Source organism: Crocodylus porosus, unplaced genomic scaffold (assembly GCF_001723895.1).
Source record: "Crocodylus porosus isolate Cpor-Errol unplaced genomic scaffold, CroPor_comp1, whole genome shotgun sequence".
In the NCBI taxonomy this organism is placed as follows: domain Eukaryota; kingdom Metazoa; phylum Chordata; order Crocodylia; family Crocodylidae; genus Crocodylus; species Crocodylus porosus.
The window spans coordinates 42,290,386-42,306,536 of NW_017728931.1; the positions used below are offsets into that span (position 1 = coordinate 42,290,386).

General features: G+C 41.4%; 1 protein-coding gene and 1 long non-coding RNA gene across 2 annotated transcripts in view; both read left to right on the forward strand.

Moving 5' to 3' along the window:
* The window catches only part of LOC109316064, a 9,499-nt gene extending 9,451 nt beyond the window's left edge, over positions 1-48 (forward strand). Inside the window, exon 4 of the long non-coding RNA XR_002102659.1 lies at positions 35-48. This is a non-coding gene — a long non-coding RNA (uncharacterized LOC109316064). The remainder of the gene's footprint in view (positions 1-34) is intronic.
* Positions 49-248: 200 nt separating this feature from the next.
* LOC109315931 (poly [ADP-ribose] polymerase 12-like) lies at positions 249-9,694 on the forward strand. The gene is made up of 5 exons (XM_019543892.1): positions 249-271; positions 596-674; positions 1,937-2,067; positions 6,769-6,920; positions 9,296-9,694. The coding sequence occupies exons 1-5, from the start codon at positions 249-251 to the stop codon at positions 9,574-9,576; spliced, it is 666 nt and encodes a 221-aa protein (XP_019399437.1). The 3' UTR covers positions 9,577-9,694.
* Positions 9,695-16,151: the final 6,457 nt, after the last annotated feature.

Genomic DNA, 16,151 nt, shown 5'->3' on the forward strand with positions numbered 1-16,151 from the left:
TACAACTCTTTACACAATGCATTTGGTAATGGAGTTCCAGAAAAATCTCAAGACATTTACTGAGACAGCTGTGCAAACCATGTTCACTGAAATTTTAAAAAAAAAAAAAAAAAAAAAAAATCAATCATTTATAGAAAGTCTGCTAATTTTATGCTAGCTGTTAAGTAACTGCTAACGTATGGTGGTAGGAAGAAACTTTCATTATAGAATAATTCATCCATAATTACTGACTCTAAGGTATCTCTGAGATGGCAGATGAGCAAAATGCTATGTCAGTTTTTCTTTTTATTATGGCCGTGTAGAGAGAGCCTCCTGATTCTTCTGGCATTCTAGCAACTACCGTGGAGCTCTGTCTAAAAACATTGCCAACCACACATTAAGTTTAAGCAACTTCCCTGCCTTTGCTACCTTATCTAACCAGTACTTTTAATGCTTATTATAGAATGCCATTATAATATGCGTGATGCCTGTAAACATCTAGCTTGTCTCAACAAGGTGAAAAGTTAAGTGGCATGAAAAGTGACTATTGGCACAAGTTCTTGGATCGTGATTGACATGAAAGTAGCAAAGCCTCATAAATTTTGTCTGCAAACAGGCAATCAAGGACTGCAGCTCCAGCTTGCCCGTTTCCTCCCGACTGGGACCTCTCAGCTCTGCCTGATGTAGGATACAAGGTAGTTTTTTTCACTTAAGTACTATATGCATGTAAGAGTTTGTTTTGTTGGTTATTATGATATGTTATGGTGTTCCCAGGTTTCAAAAGAGTTGCTAGAAAACTGAACTATAAACTGGAACAAAATTGTCTGTTGATTCATCTGAGAAGGCTTAGGCAGCCTATAAGTATATAAGGGGTGGGTATCAGGAACTGGGAGAAATGTCTGTTCACCAGGGCACCCCAAAGAAAGACAAAGTCTAATGGTCACAAACTGCTGGAAGACAGTTTTAGAGTGGACATAAGACAAAACTTCTTTATCATGTGAGTCTCCAGAGTCTGGAATAGACTCTTCCTTCCCCCTACCCCTGCCCACCCCAGCAGTGGTGCAAGCACCTACTCTGGATATGTTCAAGAAATGTTTAGATGCTTACCTTGCTGGGGTGATCTGACTCCAGCTGACTTCCTGCCCTTTGGGCAGGGGGCTGGACCCAATGATCTTGCAAGGTCCCTTCCATCCCTAATGTCTATGAATCTCAAATAGACACGTGTCCGCTGGAAACTAGCTGATGGCTACTTCATTCCACATGAGTGCACTACTGAACAATCATCAGATAGTAATGACTTGGGTCGCTATTGACCTGATTTGGATGCTAGTTGATTGAAGCTCAGGATTTCTCCAAGGTACCTTGTCCTTCTCCCCCCCCCGGGCATTTTTTTCCCCTGAAGATTATTTTTAATACAGAATTATGCAGTATGGTGCATTTTAAAGGAGGATCATGAATTCACTTGACATTATAGAAAGATCTGTATCTCAGTGACCTTCATGAGGGTTTTTTTTTTCAAAAAAAAATCTTCCCCAATGGTTACAAGGTTGTGTAAGTAATTTGCTACAATAAAGTGGGGTACATCTATATAGAGAAACTAGTGTGGAGATGCAGAATAGCTGTTTCTGCACAAGCACACTTATTCTGCACAAATAGTATAGAAGCTGCTTTGTGCAGCTTAGCTTTAGGTTACTCTCCAGTAATGGCCCTCTTGATTCAGAATAACACTAACTTCTCTATATAGAAAGCCCTCCAGGGTTAATATCTTACAGCATGTGGGGAGGTGGGCAGAGGGAGAATACTGCTAATAAATAAGTAGAGGTAGACTCTGGGAAAAATTGACTTTTGATTGTAGCTTCAGGGTGGTCCATGTCTCATGTGATGTAGCTGGAGGGATAGAGGGTGGGTAACTAAGAACGCTCTAACTCCTTGAATTCTTTGTATTGAATACTTTCAGTTGGTAGATGTCAGTAGTACTGCGAGTGAATACATGCGAATCAAGGACCTGTTTGAGAAGACGATGCAAAATTATTATATCCACAAACTGCAGAGGATTCAGAACCCATCACTGTGGCAAGTTTTCCAGTGGTTTGTATCCACTTTTAATTCATTTTCCTGGTGCTAGTAGAGCCGTTTTGATAATTTTAGGGCTGCTTCTCTTGGATTCCCCCTGGTGTCAAGCAGGACAAATATTTCTCTTCTCTTACCCAAACGTAAGCTGTGGTGAATCAAGATTCCTTTTATTCTCTTCTCCATGAGCACATGGTTTTGGGTTTGTTTGTGACTATTGATTGAGGGTTTTACTAAAGACTTTTACCAAATCTTTGCAAGTCATTCCTAACTTACTTTTATAAAACACACACGACACAGTTGATTGAGTACAGTTTCATAGCTTTTCAAGTTCTCCCGTTTGAAAAGGATGAAGTTCCTATCTGCCTGTTTCTCTATAGCTAAACTTTGTGTTTGGATGGGTTTGTGTTGATCCACTGGAATTAGTAATTGGGACTTGACTTACACTATTTCCATTTTTTCCTTCCTCCAGCTAAATAAATTGGGGTGAAGAAATAGTTTCTTTTCCAGTGGAATTTCTCAAAACCTTTTCATTCAGTATGGAGTAAAAACAAGGCTTCAGCATCACAAGAAAATGGAGGGAGGCTGACCAATCTTCCGCTTCTTACCTTCATTAGAATAGCTGGTAGCTTGGTAGTTAAAGCACCTGCCTGGGATGAGGGGAATCAGATTCGAGCCCCTGCACTGCCTAATTAAGAGGGCCTTGACTTAGCTCTTCCATATCCCAAACGACTAGGATATTTATTGCTCTGGCATAGGGTATTTTACTTCAGGTATGGCCAAATGTTCATTTGAAGCATTCCAAATCCTGCTATGATTTGAAATGCTTCAAATTTGCAGTGCTTTGGTACTGTGGAGATGTGTGGCGTCTGTCCCCTCACTCCAGAGTGCCATAAATGGCTGTGCAAATGTGTAGTGATTGTGCCCTCCAGTTGGGGCAAGAAAGCAGGGATCTCAGCTTGTCTTGGACTCCAGATGTTTCAAAGGATGGTCAACAGGAAAATGCTCATTGACTGTCCATCTCACTGTCCCTTCCCTGCAGCATGTGTGTATAGGGGAAGCAGAGTACTGTGGCATGCCAGAGGACTGAGCAACCCCCTACTCCACTGGACATGCAACTCCATTGGAAATTGTATGCATTGCATGAAGCACTTCAGAGGTTATTTTTTTTTCCAAGGGTTGTATCTGAAACAGTTTGGACATTTTTATGTTCTTCATCAGGCATAAACATCTGCATCTATGCTATCTGTAGCATTTCAAAGGCACTTGGAGTTCTTTGCGCCACGTACCTGTCCATACCCATGAATAGAAATTCCATCTTGGAGTTTCTAGAAATGTTTACCAGTGGCAGTTGTAACAGAATTGCTGTGTTCCTGCAAGAGGGTAGTTTAGCCAAGCTGGTGCTGGTCATTGGGAGGTGCTCATTTTGTCAATACATGACCTAGTTCTACCAGTGAATTTTTTCCAACTTTTGTTGAAGCTTGAAATTCCTTTGTGAAATACAGCCTAATATCCAGATAGAACGAGATAAATTTACAAAAAGCCTTGATTGAGAGGCTGGTAGGATGAGTCGAATTGGGATATGTGCATTATTTTTAAGCAACAGGGGAAAGGAACTGGAAAAGAGATAAATCAAGACAACAGGAAGTTTCTGCTGTATGTTTGTGTTGGGGGAGGGAAGGAATTCAGCTGCATCAATGGATACCTACAGCAGCAGAGCTTCAGATGATCTTGACATGTTTTAAAAATCTTAATGATCAAGTTAATAAGCAAGTATGATGGTTCTAATAGGAAAAATGGTTTAGGAACAGGTGTTGATTTGTCCCAGGACACTAATGTCATGGGATTGAGGTATACACGCCTCACCCTTCTAATGTACTTCTTATATCATGAACTTCTTTGTGATTTTTTTTTTTTTTTTTTAAACCCTGGGACAAAGGATATGAATATTTGAATGACTGCACTTTGCCCCAGGATAACATGGTTTATGCTGGGACAAAGTTGACCCCTGTTCATAGCCTGGAACAAAGGAATCCGAAAACTTGCAGGTCCTGGAGGCTGTGGTGGGGGGGATTAGTGCCTGAAAGCATACCTCTGAAAGGGTGCATGTGGAAGTGTCTCAGTCGCACTTCAGCCATTAGCCTGTCGGCATTATCCCTCCAGGAACTGAGCAAGCATGTGTGTGCTGGAGTGGCTCACCATTTCAACTTTTAAAATAACTCTCTATCCTTTCCCCTCAAAATAGCACACAGCATTTCAGGAAAATTGCTTGGTACTAGCATTCCCAGGTAAAGCTCCTTTGGGAAGGGTTTGGCTAAAATTTCAAAGCGTTTTTTCCCAGTTACTTGAAAGTTGCATCCTGGGATGGCTGATGGGGAGGCAGAGGCTCATAGTGTCTAAGCAAGTAAGGACTAAGTAGACCTTCTGAATCTGGTTTTCTTGACTTTATAGAGAAGAATATTTTAGCAACTTGAAGGGGGAGATAAGGGAGAGAGCATGGAGGACATGATCTTTATAAAAGTCAGCTTGTTTTACTTGTACTACTATGGAGAGTGAAAGCATGAACCAAGGACCAGGGAATTAAAAAGGCTCAGCAAAATGCTCTGGAAGGGTCTCTAAGGGTAGAGGATGAGAAACTATTTGCTCTGCCCAGTCAAGTCCAGGGACTAAAGATAAACAAGGAGTCTGAATGGGTTATATTTTGCTTAAGGACTATTTTCTCCTACCTGAAGCTTGACATCATTTGTAAGGGCTTTTCTTTGAGCATGATGTATGTGTTGTGCTTTTGCATATTTGAGGGGTAAAAGTGACGCTTGTGTGTGCTGTGAAATTGGAAGGAATTATAGGGAGCAATGAAGGTTTCCATGTCTGGAAACTGTTATATCCATTGGGGCTACATTGCCAGTCCTTACTTTGGATACTTCAACAGGGAGTGACTTCATAAACAGTTTTTAATGTTGGTAGACTTTATCAAAGTCTGCTTCAACCACTTTTTACAAAGCTTTTTGAACTTGAACATACAAATTGGTGATATTACCTGAGCTGTAAAACTCTGATCTGGATTTGGATCTAAATTTTAAGCATGCTCTGAACTTGTGACATCTGGGATTCTTGGTTCTAGCTTTGTTTGAGTTGAAGAAAAATGTTGAACTCGCTGAATCCCAGCATTTTCCCTTCCCTTCGTAGCGGGAGGTGGGATCTGAATGGCAAATGCAGCATTTAAGTCTTCAACTTAACACCAATTTCTTCCAGGATTTGCACTTAAAATTATGTGTTAATAAACATGCAGATGCTGTAGTTGTGGTGGCTAAACATGAGGTGGTCAGTAGCTGAAAGCTGCCTAAAGACAAATATTTTCTTCTTCAAAATACTTTCTATAAATAATAGAATATGCACATCTGGATCTGGACCTATAACTAACAATGATAGGGATGGAGTTGTAATAAGCAGGTGAGGAATGAAAAGATGACTGCCTTGGGTGGATAAAAACTAGGCAAGCTATTTCAACTGGCTGGTTGGAAAATTAGAAAAACTATGGAGGATATTGTGTTTCTACCTTTGAAATCAAACGTGAAAAAAGGCAAACCTAAATGCATCCTGTGAAAAGCCTTGGAAAGGTTACTAAAACTTTTCTGATTTATTTGATTCACACTGTTTCATGCTGAAGTTGCTTCTGAGGACTTCAGAGCTGGAACCATTTTGCAGTATGCATGTGTATGGTATCCAACGCAAAGGAAGAACCTCTGTCTATTTGGAGAGGGGAATGTATGTGTGATGAGGTCAAATTTCTTTAATATCTTTCATACATGCTAAAATGACTTTTGCAAGGATAGAACTGAGGATCTCAATCTGGCAGAAAATAATCAACTTCTGATCAACACAGATCTGTACTTTTTTCTTATTCTAAGTGGTGTCTTCCTATCTTGATGGCTAGGATTTTATTTTTGCCTTAGTCTAGAAAGAACAAGCAGAAGCTTGTCAAACTGAATGGCCACCTAGAAGGTTAACATCCTTAGCAGGGCTGAGACAGGCTGTACAAGTATCTTGTGAGATGCTCTATTAAGAAGGCAAGCACTATGCTATGAGTAAACAGGGTCTGTATTCTGCAAACTGTTTTGCATGTCACAGTTCATTCTTGTGTGAGGTCAGAAAGAGAGTTCTCTGAACTGGCTTGCCTAGTCTGGTTCCAGTACCTTTAGAGAGCTGGTTCGGTCAGGTCTGGATGGTGGTCTTTCTCTCACTGTTTTAAGCTAGAGAGCTACCCAATACCCTGATAAGGGGGTTGTACCACCACTCATGGGAACACCAACCTGAGTCCTGAACACCAGTTGCATTGGCTTCAAGGTAATTCTCCTCTGGGCATATTGTTATACATTTGTAGTGTAAGGGATCCATGGGATGCAGGAACAAAACTTGCCATCAGTTCTGTATGCTCTGGTCTCCTGTCATCTCTGGAGAGTGACCTTTATTCCTTATTTTCTTTTTTTGTATTTAATATGGTGAAGAAGTAGGCAGACTGTTGTCTTGTTGTTAGCCCTGATTGATCAGGAAACCCCTGAAAGAGGTGGGCTGAGGAATGCTAAGATTAAACCCAATATCTTTCCAACTTTGATGTTTAAGTTTCACTTGCAACATTGACTAGTTCTTTTCTCCACTCAAAAATGGATGGCGGGGTGTGTGTGTGTATTCAGCTGCTGATTTCAGTCTTTTTATCCTTAGGCAAAAGGAGCAGATGAAGAAGATCAACAGACAGGAGGATGTAGATGAGAGGCTCTTGTTCCATGGAACAAATACTTCCCATTTGCATGCAATTTGTGAGCAGAACTTTGACTGGAGAATCTGCGGGGCTCATGGAACAGCCTATGGAAAAGGTAGAAGTTCATAAACAGCTTATATATTGTGAACTTCAAACGCTTGCCAGAATGCTGTGACATGCTCTAGTACCAAACAAGTCCATTTCCTATGGACTGGGCTTGCTTCTGTTGCCTTGCATCTGCTACAGCTGTTCACATTAGTTCAGGATGTGCAATAGTAACAAACAGGTAGCAGTTTTATATCCATTTTGCAAAACTTAAAAGACTATATGAAATGAAGGGCAATTGAAACAAACTGCTTTTTTCTAACTTAAAGGACTTAGTCTTCCTTCTTGAACTTGATCATTTCAGCCTTGCTCAGCAAAGGATCTTTAAAGCAATTGCACTTAATCTTGTGCGCACGAAAGTCTTCCTTTTTTTAGCAAAGTGGTTTATCAGCTTTTCAGTTTGGCACATCCAACCCTACCTTTTTTGCACTGGCGTTTTTACTCCCAGATGCAAGTTCAGCGAATGATGAATCACTGTGGTCCATGTAACTTGGCTACAAGTATCAGGAGCTCTGGTGATGACTTAATTTGAACACTGTTGCTATTGGCCTTTGTGGTTTTTTCTGTGTTTCCCCTTAAACTCAAATGCTGTCATCATGGTCTATCATGGCATAAGATCCCATTTTTGGAGTATTAACTCCAGCATTTATAGTTGACCATGTTTTTTTTTACCTGTGGTCATGTAGAAAGAGATCCCTTTCATAGGAGCCTTTTTAAAAAAATACACACACAGAAATTTTGAGGTATCCGGGTGTTCTCTCTTTTGATGCAGTTCTGATGGGCCTCTTGTGTCTCTCATTGGAGTCTGTAGAAGTTTGGACACTTGCTAGGCCTTGTCAGATTGGTCGTACTCTGCACAGAACTGGATTTGGCCAAAAAACTTTCTAAATGCAGCTACTTTTTGGAGTACTTTTGCCAAAGTGAAAATTTTCAATAGGGGCAGGGGAAAGAACAACATCAAAATAAGCCAAGGTCTGGTCTAATGTAAGTAAGTTGGGTTTTTTCCCTACTTTTACCAAATTTACACAAGTTCAATGCCAGTGGGGATGCAGTCATCCTGTAGTTTATTCCCCTTCCTGTATAAAAGTAAACATTACTTGTATTACTGAGGCCACATTTAGGGTTGTACTGCTTTTGACTCTTAGGCTAGGTACAGGCATTCAAAAAGCTTGAAGCAGAATTGATCTAAGTTGCATGGTTTTCTGTAAGTGGCATACTTTAGTGAACAGAATACACATTCTCCGTGGGGGTGGGAGAAAATCTTAGACTGGGTTCTGCCATTTTTAAACCAGTCTGTATGTGCCAAACTTCTGTTCTATGCGTATAGACTGGCTTCCAATCACTTACACCAGTAAAAATGTAATTTCTGTACCTGAACTTTAGTGCTTCAGTTAAGAGCAGGATGTGGCCCATATGTTTTTAAAGGAGAATGCATGTTGTTAAGCCAAACAATTGTTGCATTACTTAAGCTATGTCTGCAGTGTCATAGAGGTGTGACTGGACAAGACTGCCATCCCAAGAAAATATGTTTTACTGTTGTATCTTTTTACTGATGTATGTTTTACACAGTGTAAATGCAACCCTTCTGTTAGGCTCTGAACACCATTAACAAGGGCTGATTTTCAAATTTAAGGGCATTTTTAGATGTGCGTGTGAGACAGCGCTGGGCACTTTGGAAAGCAACCAGCTCTGCCTTGTATGCATTTGTATAAACAGCAAAATGCACATCAGTGATGAGAAAATGGTGGCGGTGCACTTTTGAACTAAAACGCATTAAAGGTGTTTTTATTTAAAAGCGTGCCGCTGCCATTTTTTCAGTGCTGGTGTGCATTTCACCCATTTATATGAATACATGCGACACAGCACTGAGTGTGTCAGGTCATGTGCAGAGCAGACTTGATTTAACTGAGCCTTCTCGAACGTGCCAGAGATCTGATGTGTCGCAGCACAAAAGTGTATGTGTATAAATATGCCCATTGGGTTTAACATCAATGTTTAACAGTTTTTTACTTGACTGCAAAAATGATTTTAGACCATGCTGCCCCCACCTTGGGAGTCTCTTACTTGCCCCTACTCCCGGGAGGGAGTATGGGGGGGGGGTGCACTCCAAAGTTTGAAAACCTCTGGTCTACATGGTTGCAGTCATATACCATTTGATTTGTAGTGAAAACACATTGTCTATATAAAAAGCTTTGGGTGAAAAGGGGGTTTAGTTTTAGCTAAATACTATTAGAACTTGGTCATATCAGAGAAAAGGTATATATTGCATTAAAAGGCACTTGTTAAAATATTTCAAATAAAAATATCAATGGTTAATACTTGGATATTTTTTGTAGAAAAGTCTAAAGATTGCATTCTTATCCATGCCTGTTTTCTGATTCCTAGGAAGCTACTTTGCCAAAGATGCTCATTATTCCCATGGATATTGTGACCCCAACAGTAGCCACAAGACCATGTTTGTAGCTCAAGTGCTAGTGGGAGACTTTGTTCAAGGAAATACAGAGTACCTGAGGCCTCCTTCCAAGCCAAAAAATCCAAACCGTTTTTATAACAGCTGTGTTGACAATCCAGAGTGTCCCTCGGTTTTTGTCATTTTTGAGAAGCATCAGATTTATCCAGCCTATATAATAGAATATGTTGAAAGGAGCAGTTGTGTGATCTTGTAAGGGACAGCAGTGATTTATCTAAATGGCAACACTTAAATGACTTTGCACATTCCACATTTTTAAGAATATAGAATATATTGCAGTAGATTGTTGTGACAGACTCTTCTTTTGGATGTTTTAAAAAAAAAACAACTTGATTTGCAACCAAATGGAAGCAGCCAACCTCAAAAGACTGACCTCTTGGTATGTGGCTAATTACACGTGACTAATACAGCACCTGCTCTCAGCTGTGCTGGTGGGTTAGAGCGAGATGTAGGTGAGGAATGCAGGAGACCACATGCCCCACTCAGCAACTGAGTATCACAAGCTGGAAAACACTCCCAATGTGCAGTGGAGATGAGGCTAGTCTTTCCTGCCTCCAGAAAAAGACTAGCATCTACATCAAGCCACAACCATTGGTGCGTATGTAGGTCTGCTCAAAGGAGAAACAAAACGTGCATTAAGCTCTTACTTCATTGAAGTTCTATATGGGAAAGTTTTTACTGTGTGTTTTTTCTTCTCGCCCTTGCTGTTCTAGCTAGGCTAGGATTCTTTCCATAAGACAAAACATGCAGTATCCATAGGCAAATTTCCAGGACATTCGAGTCCTAAAAACAGGTTAGAATAACAGACCACAGCACTATTCTGTCACGGAAGACTGGAATATTTGTTGGTGTTTCCTTGAACTGAGGAGAGTGGTGGCATCTGCTACTGTGTCAGGAGCAGATGTCATATTTGTGACATTGCTCACATCCAAGAGATGGCCAGAAGCTGAACCAATGGTTCCTTGAAATCTTTACTCCAATTAATTTCTACCATTGACAGAGACTGTCTTTTTCAAGAACATGATCCACTCTTTTGAATGGAAAAGTTCAGCCTTTCAGGCAAAGCTAAGTTGTTCCATAGCCACTAACAATGTAGCTGGCACAATTACTTTTTTATTGATGGAGGAGAATCCTTAAAAAGGATTTGAGCCTGAGACCAAAAGGATTCAAGACTTTATGGCCTGTTTCAATATTCAATGCTCAAAAGCTTAATTTGGAATAGCACCAAAGATTGGATTCAGTAACATAATTCCAATTATGTCCTTTATAGTATAATTTTTTGTTCCTGGTTTGGGAAGACCAAAGGACTGTAGTTTGGTTTGGTCTTTTTTTCCCCCTTTTTTCTTCTAATCCTGCCTTCCCCCTTTTTTAATCTTCTCTCCGCTTTTTTATCTTCTAACTTTTACAACAGAATAACAGAAAACTGCTTTTCGGTTTAACATGGAGGCCAGGATGGTTCCTTCCCTCATCCTTCCAATCGTTTCATTTTAGGGGAGAAGGACCACAAATATTTAAGTTGGAAACCCAATGACTCCTAATCATAATTGCATGCAATAAAACACTACTAAGATGGTAAAGCCAAGTCCTTGAAAACCAGGGGAAGTTAAAATTACTGGTTACATAGGCAACTTTGCCAAATTTTGGGTAGTTCCATAGTCCATCCCTGCTGTTGCACTGAAAGTGTGTGCAAAGTGGTAAGCAATTTGCATGCATATCATAAACAGCTATGTGGAATTTGGCAGCTATAAAACCCCATACTACGATGATATATTATCAAAAGAATAGTATATACTCATCCCTGGAGATTTTTTTTTTTTTTTTTTTTTTTTTAAATGGATAAAATCTACTGCTAAACTTGCTTATTGCAGAGGGCTTTTTAAAATAAACAAATACCAAGTTATAAAACCAAATGTGACCCTCACAAACAAGTCAGTTTACTCTTTAAAACTACTATAATTGGAGATGACTGCATGTATAGTTTGTCAAATCTTTGTCCTCTTCCCTCCCAGAACAGATTTACAATTCCCAGCAAGTACAGTTGTTGTGCTGAGTGGAACTCTCATGAGCAGGGATCCTGGTTTTCTCTGACTTAAAGAATACCCCATTTTCAGTTTAAAAAAAAAAATAGTAACCCCAAACCCATACTTTTCCTTGATGTAAATGAAACAACGTGAATCTATACCAGGATCCCTGGTCATGAGTAATTACTTGGATACGAGTCCAATCCTGGAAATCTTTGGTTTCTCATCTGGCAAACAAGCATGCTCTTGCTTAAATGTACAACTAGGAGCAGCCCTAGTAAAATCAATGGGTGGGCCACCACATGCAAGCACGTGCACTTGCAGCAGCTCAAATAGAAGTGGTACAAATTTGAGCTGGGGCTTTCTGCCTCAGAGCACAGGCAGAAAGCCTGTGTCATATGTGCTTTGTTGTGGAGCAAATTGTGGCACTTGGGGCAAAATAACACTGCCTGGCTTCTCCCAGATCTGAACCTAGGGGAAGCTAGAGCCTGGGGCTACTTGTGCTGGCCCCAGCAGTATAAAAACCTTCCCTGGCCAGCAGCTCGGGACCACTTGCCCTCAGGAGCTTCTGAGGCCCAATCACTTGGTATTTGGGGACACTAGCCCCTTGTGTCAGCTAGACTGCTGAAGCACCATCCCAAATTCACTTTTTAAAATACCCCAAAATCCACAGTCTTCCACAACTGGAACAAAAGAGAGAGTGGGGGAGGGGTGGGAATTGGTCAGATGGGCAAGGTTTTATTGCTATATCTACAATAAAAGCAATTTGCAAGCCTACCAGTGTCTCTAGCATCATAATAAAATAAATCCTAAATATCCATATGTTTTAATGTTTGCTTTTGCTTTCCTTATCACATGGTGGGTGTGTGATTGTGGGGGATGTGGGTGGGTGTGGAGAGAGGTGGGGGTTTGTAGGTCAGTGTAGGGGGACTGTGGGTGTAGTGTCTACTTAGGAGGGGTGGGTCCCCTGCCCCCCCACAAGGCAGAACCCCCTCCACCCACACATACACACAGCACATGGACCCTGCCTGAAGGGTCCCAGCTCCCCCACAGGGGTTACAACTCCCCCCTCGCCCCCCTCAGCTCCCCCTGTAGGTCTCCAGCCCCCTGCTCATCTCCAGCCTTGGGAGGCTGGAGATGAGCAGGAGAATGACTGGAAGGCTGGAGACCACAGGGGAAGTCTCCAGCTCACCTTCACAGGCTCGTCTCCAGCCTCCTGTTCCTTCCCCTGCTCATCTCCAGTCTCATTCTCGTTCTGCTTGTCTCTAGGTTTGGGAGGCTGGAGACGAGCCCCTGGAGACAAGCTGGAGACTTCTGCTGTCTCCGGCTTCCTGCTCATCTCCAGCCTTAGAGGCTGCTGCTAGTGCCGGTGAGTGTGGGGAGGAGGCAGAGGGAATGAACGGGGGGCTCAGGAATGAACGAGGAATTGGGGCCAGGTGGGGCCTCCCCCATGGCCCTCCCCCCTCCAGCCCTCCCCAGTGCCTTACTTACCTGGCATGAAGCTGGGTCCAGTTCCCTGCAGCTTGCACCACTGCCTGCCCCATGTGGACAGGCAGCGTGCTTCAGCACCAGGGAAAGGGCCAGCCATAGAAATGCTGTGGCTGGCTACCAGAGCATCTCTGTGGAGGACCAAGCCTCCAGTTGCTTCAGGGCATGGTCCAGGACCGTGCCCTGCCTCGCTTTTCCCCCGCAGGGTATTGTTTGACCCCTGGATATCCAGGGGTCTAATTTTGCCCCAGTGCTGCAAATTTGCAGCATGGGGAACATTTTTTTTGTTTCCACACATGCCTCTTGCAGCATCTCAAAGGGGTTTGAGATGCTGCAAGAGGCACGTGCGCACTCATTTGGATGTGCCCAATAAGGCTACTTGTGGCACAATAGAACCTGGACCATTCCAGATAGTTTGCAGTCTGCATAGTTTGTGAACCACCTTAAGGACAAGCTACTTAAATGGTTCCTGTGGATTTTAATTCAAGGGACACAGCTGGACTTCATCAGCTGGACTTCCTCAGCAGTCCTACATAACTGCCCAGAGAAGAGGTACTTGCTGAAATAAAAGCCATAACAAACAGCTGGAGCCCCTCAGCAGCCCTGTGCTGCTGCTTCTGGCTGTGCATACCCCAGATACTTAGCAAGCTCTTATCTTTGCAGCGGGGCATGGAACCAAATTCTGAGAAGCAGCTGGGTTGTAATGTAGCAGCTTTAAACATATGCTTAAGGGTCTGTAATACTGGGGACATGGAGGCTATAAATTGTGTGTAAAACATACTTCAGTTAAAAGAAAGTTCTAATATCTTCACTAAACGGTTTATGTGAATTTCTCTCTGACACGTCATCAAGCACAGCAAACACTTCTGTCTGAGCCGTGGCCAAGAACAGAGTCTTCTTTCTTCTTGCTCTAAGTTTTCACATGTTCAGAAACTTCCTTTCCAAATATTATCTAACTTTGCCATCCAAATAATTTATAAGGATGTTTTCTCTCAGTATGTGGTAGTGGTTTGGTTTCATTTGGTTTGTTTATCCATATTGTATTTCTTAAATGGCATTCATTTGGATAGTTAATTTGGAAGTATCATAAAAATCTTTCAATCAAAAGGATAATGGAACTGAGTTTAATGGGGCCATGCAGGCAAAAGCAAGAATGCCATTTTGTCTAGAACCTCCACGTCCATCAATGCTTTCCAGCAGGCTTTCATATGGGCACTGCATCATTAGAAGTGACTCTTGCTGAATGAGATCAGCTTTTGAATGGAGAATGTTACTTCAAGCATTATTGAACCTTTTATAAATTAGGCCCTTAGAGAGGAATCAAATTTCATTTATGATGAAGGGAAATTGTTCCTGCTAAATGAGAAATATTGCTGAAACTTAGGAATCAGTGGCCTCTGTCTGCAGCTCAAGGGGAGATGATGTAAAAAGCAGTTTGACCAAATACTTAACAAAGTGTAAATGACACTGAAATTCAAATGGACACAACAAATATTGAAAATGGCTTTGGTTGATCTGAAGATATTGTAGGTGATGAATCTGAGAAGCTGGGAGCATGACCGAAGCTGGCCATAGATAAAATTGGTTCCAGCTTCAGCGAAAGCACCATGTGAATTCAAATTTGCAACGTGCTTAGACAATGGAAAATGAATGTGGTACATGCAATGCCTTCATATGGTGAGTAGCTTTTCTGGGAAACGTACTATATTTATTTGCATACCACATGCACCTTCCCTGACAAAAAAAAGTATCCTTCCAAAATTGGTGTGCATCACTTACATGCTGAAGCTGATATTCTGCATAAAATAGGAGCATCAAGATGCTATAAGATGACTGCTTCTTTTCCTTCTCTTCTCTCCAGTAGCTGCATGGAGGGAGGGACAGTTGTGGGAGCGGTGGACTGTACAACAGTGTTGTCACAACGTCCTTTGTTTCCTGCTCTACCCAAAGTTTAAAACAGCAGTAGCATGTATATTTGACTAGCACTTAGGAAGTCAATTGACTTTGTAGCTCATTATACGGGATTCTCTCTAATTGCTCTTCACTCAACAGGTATTAACTATCCTCTCTCCTTTTTAAAGTTCTTGATGTTCCATTAATCAAGCTAGCCTTTCTTGGGTAATTTTACTGTCCATTAGCTGATCCTGGTCTTGCTTGTCTTATTTCACAGCTCTGAAGACTGTTTTTATCTCTTTTCAAAATCCTAGATCCACCCACAGATTTTTGCAACGGTTACAGTTTAAGCTTCTGGCTAAGCAGGCAAGAGCTGGTGACAATTCAGCTGTGAAAGGGTTAAGACCATAGTTTTTGTGTGTGGGGGTTTTTTTTGTTTTGTTTTGTTTTTTGTCTGAGTAGGAAAGGCAAGATGAACGAACTGAAGATTATGTTCTGTTGCTGCTCTTTGGGGACATAATTCTGGAACTTCCCCCCCCTTCCTTCTGCCTTTCCAAAAAGTTGTATGTCTTATTTGGGGTTGTGTGGTATATGAGAAAATACGGTAATTGCTTCTGGCTCTTTAAGACTGGGATAAAATATGGACAGTCTCAAGAAATGCCAAAATTTAGTACCTGGAGGGGTGAAAAGAGGTGGAAAATCCTGGAATATCAGAAGGTTAGACTGAAACAGGATAACTAATACTTAGCCACAGGAATACTACTTAGGTATCAGTAATGTAGACAAGCACCAGTAAAAATTGGTAATGAGAAGCTAGAAAAAGTAGCACACTTTAAATACCTTGGAGAAACTACTACAGAACATGCTGCATCAGAAAAAGAATAAATAATTTGATTGGTGTTACTTGCATTTATTTTGCTGAGACTTTGGGAACTGTACCAACCTAGTTTTTCTATGGACTTGGAAGATGTGAATTAGGTGGGGCCTGTACCCTTGTGAAAAGTACAATTCTGGACAAAGACTTATTTCTTTCCCTCACCATCTAGGAGTGCTACTTGCCGTGTTCTGTTTCTTTTATTTTGCTGACTAGGCCAGTTTGAATGGCTGCGAAGGTCTGCTCCAGGGCAAGCAGCAAACAAAGGGTGCTTTGTTGCTTGCTCTAGCCATACTTCTGCAACTTTAGCATTAAGTTTTTTGAAAGTGGTCAAGGCTGGCAATAGGTTAACCAAAACACATTATTCTTGCAATAGGGTTCTAGCTGACTACATACAAGTCAGTTGCTATCAAAAGGCAAAACATCAGCTGCTATTATCAAAATGCAAAACTTTTAGCTGTTGCTACACACTTTCAAAAAGCAGTTATTCATTGG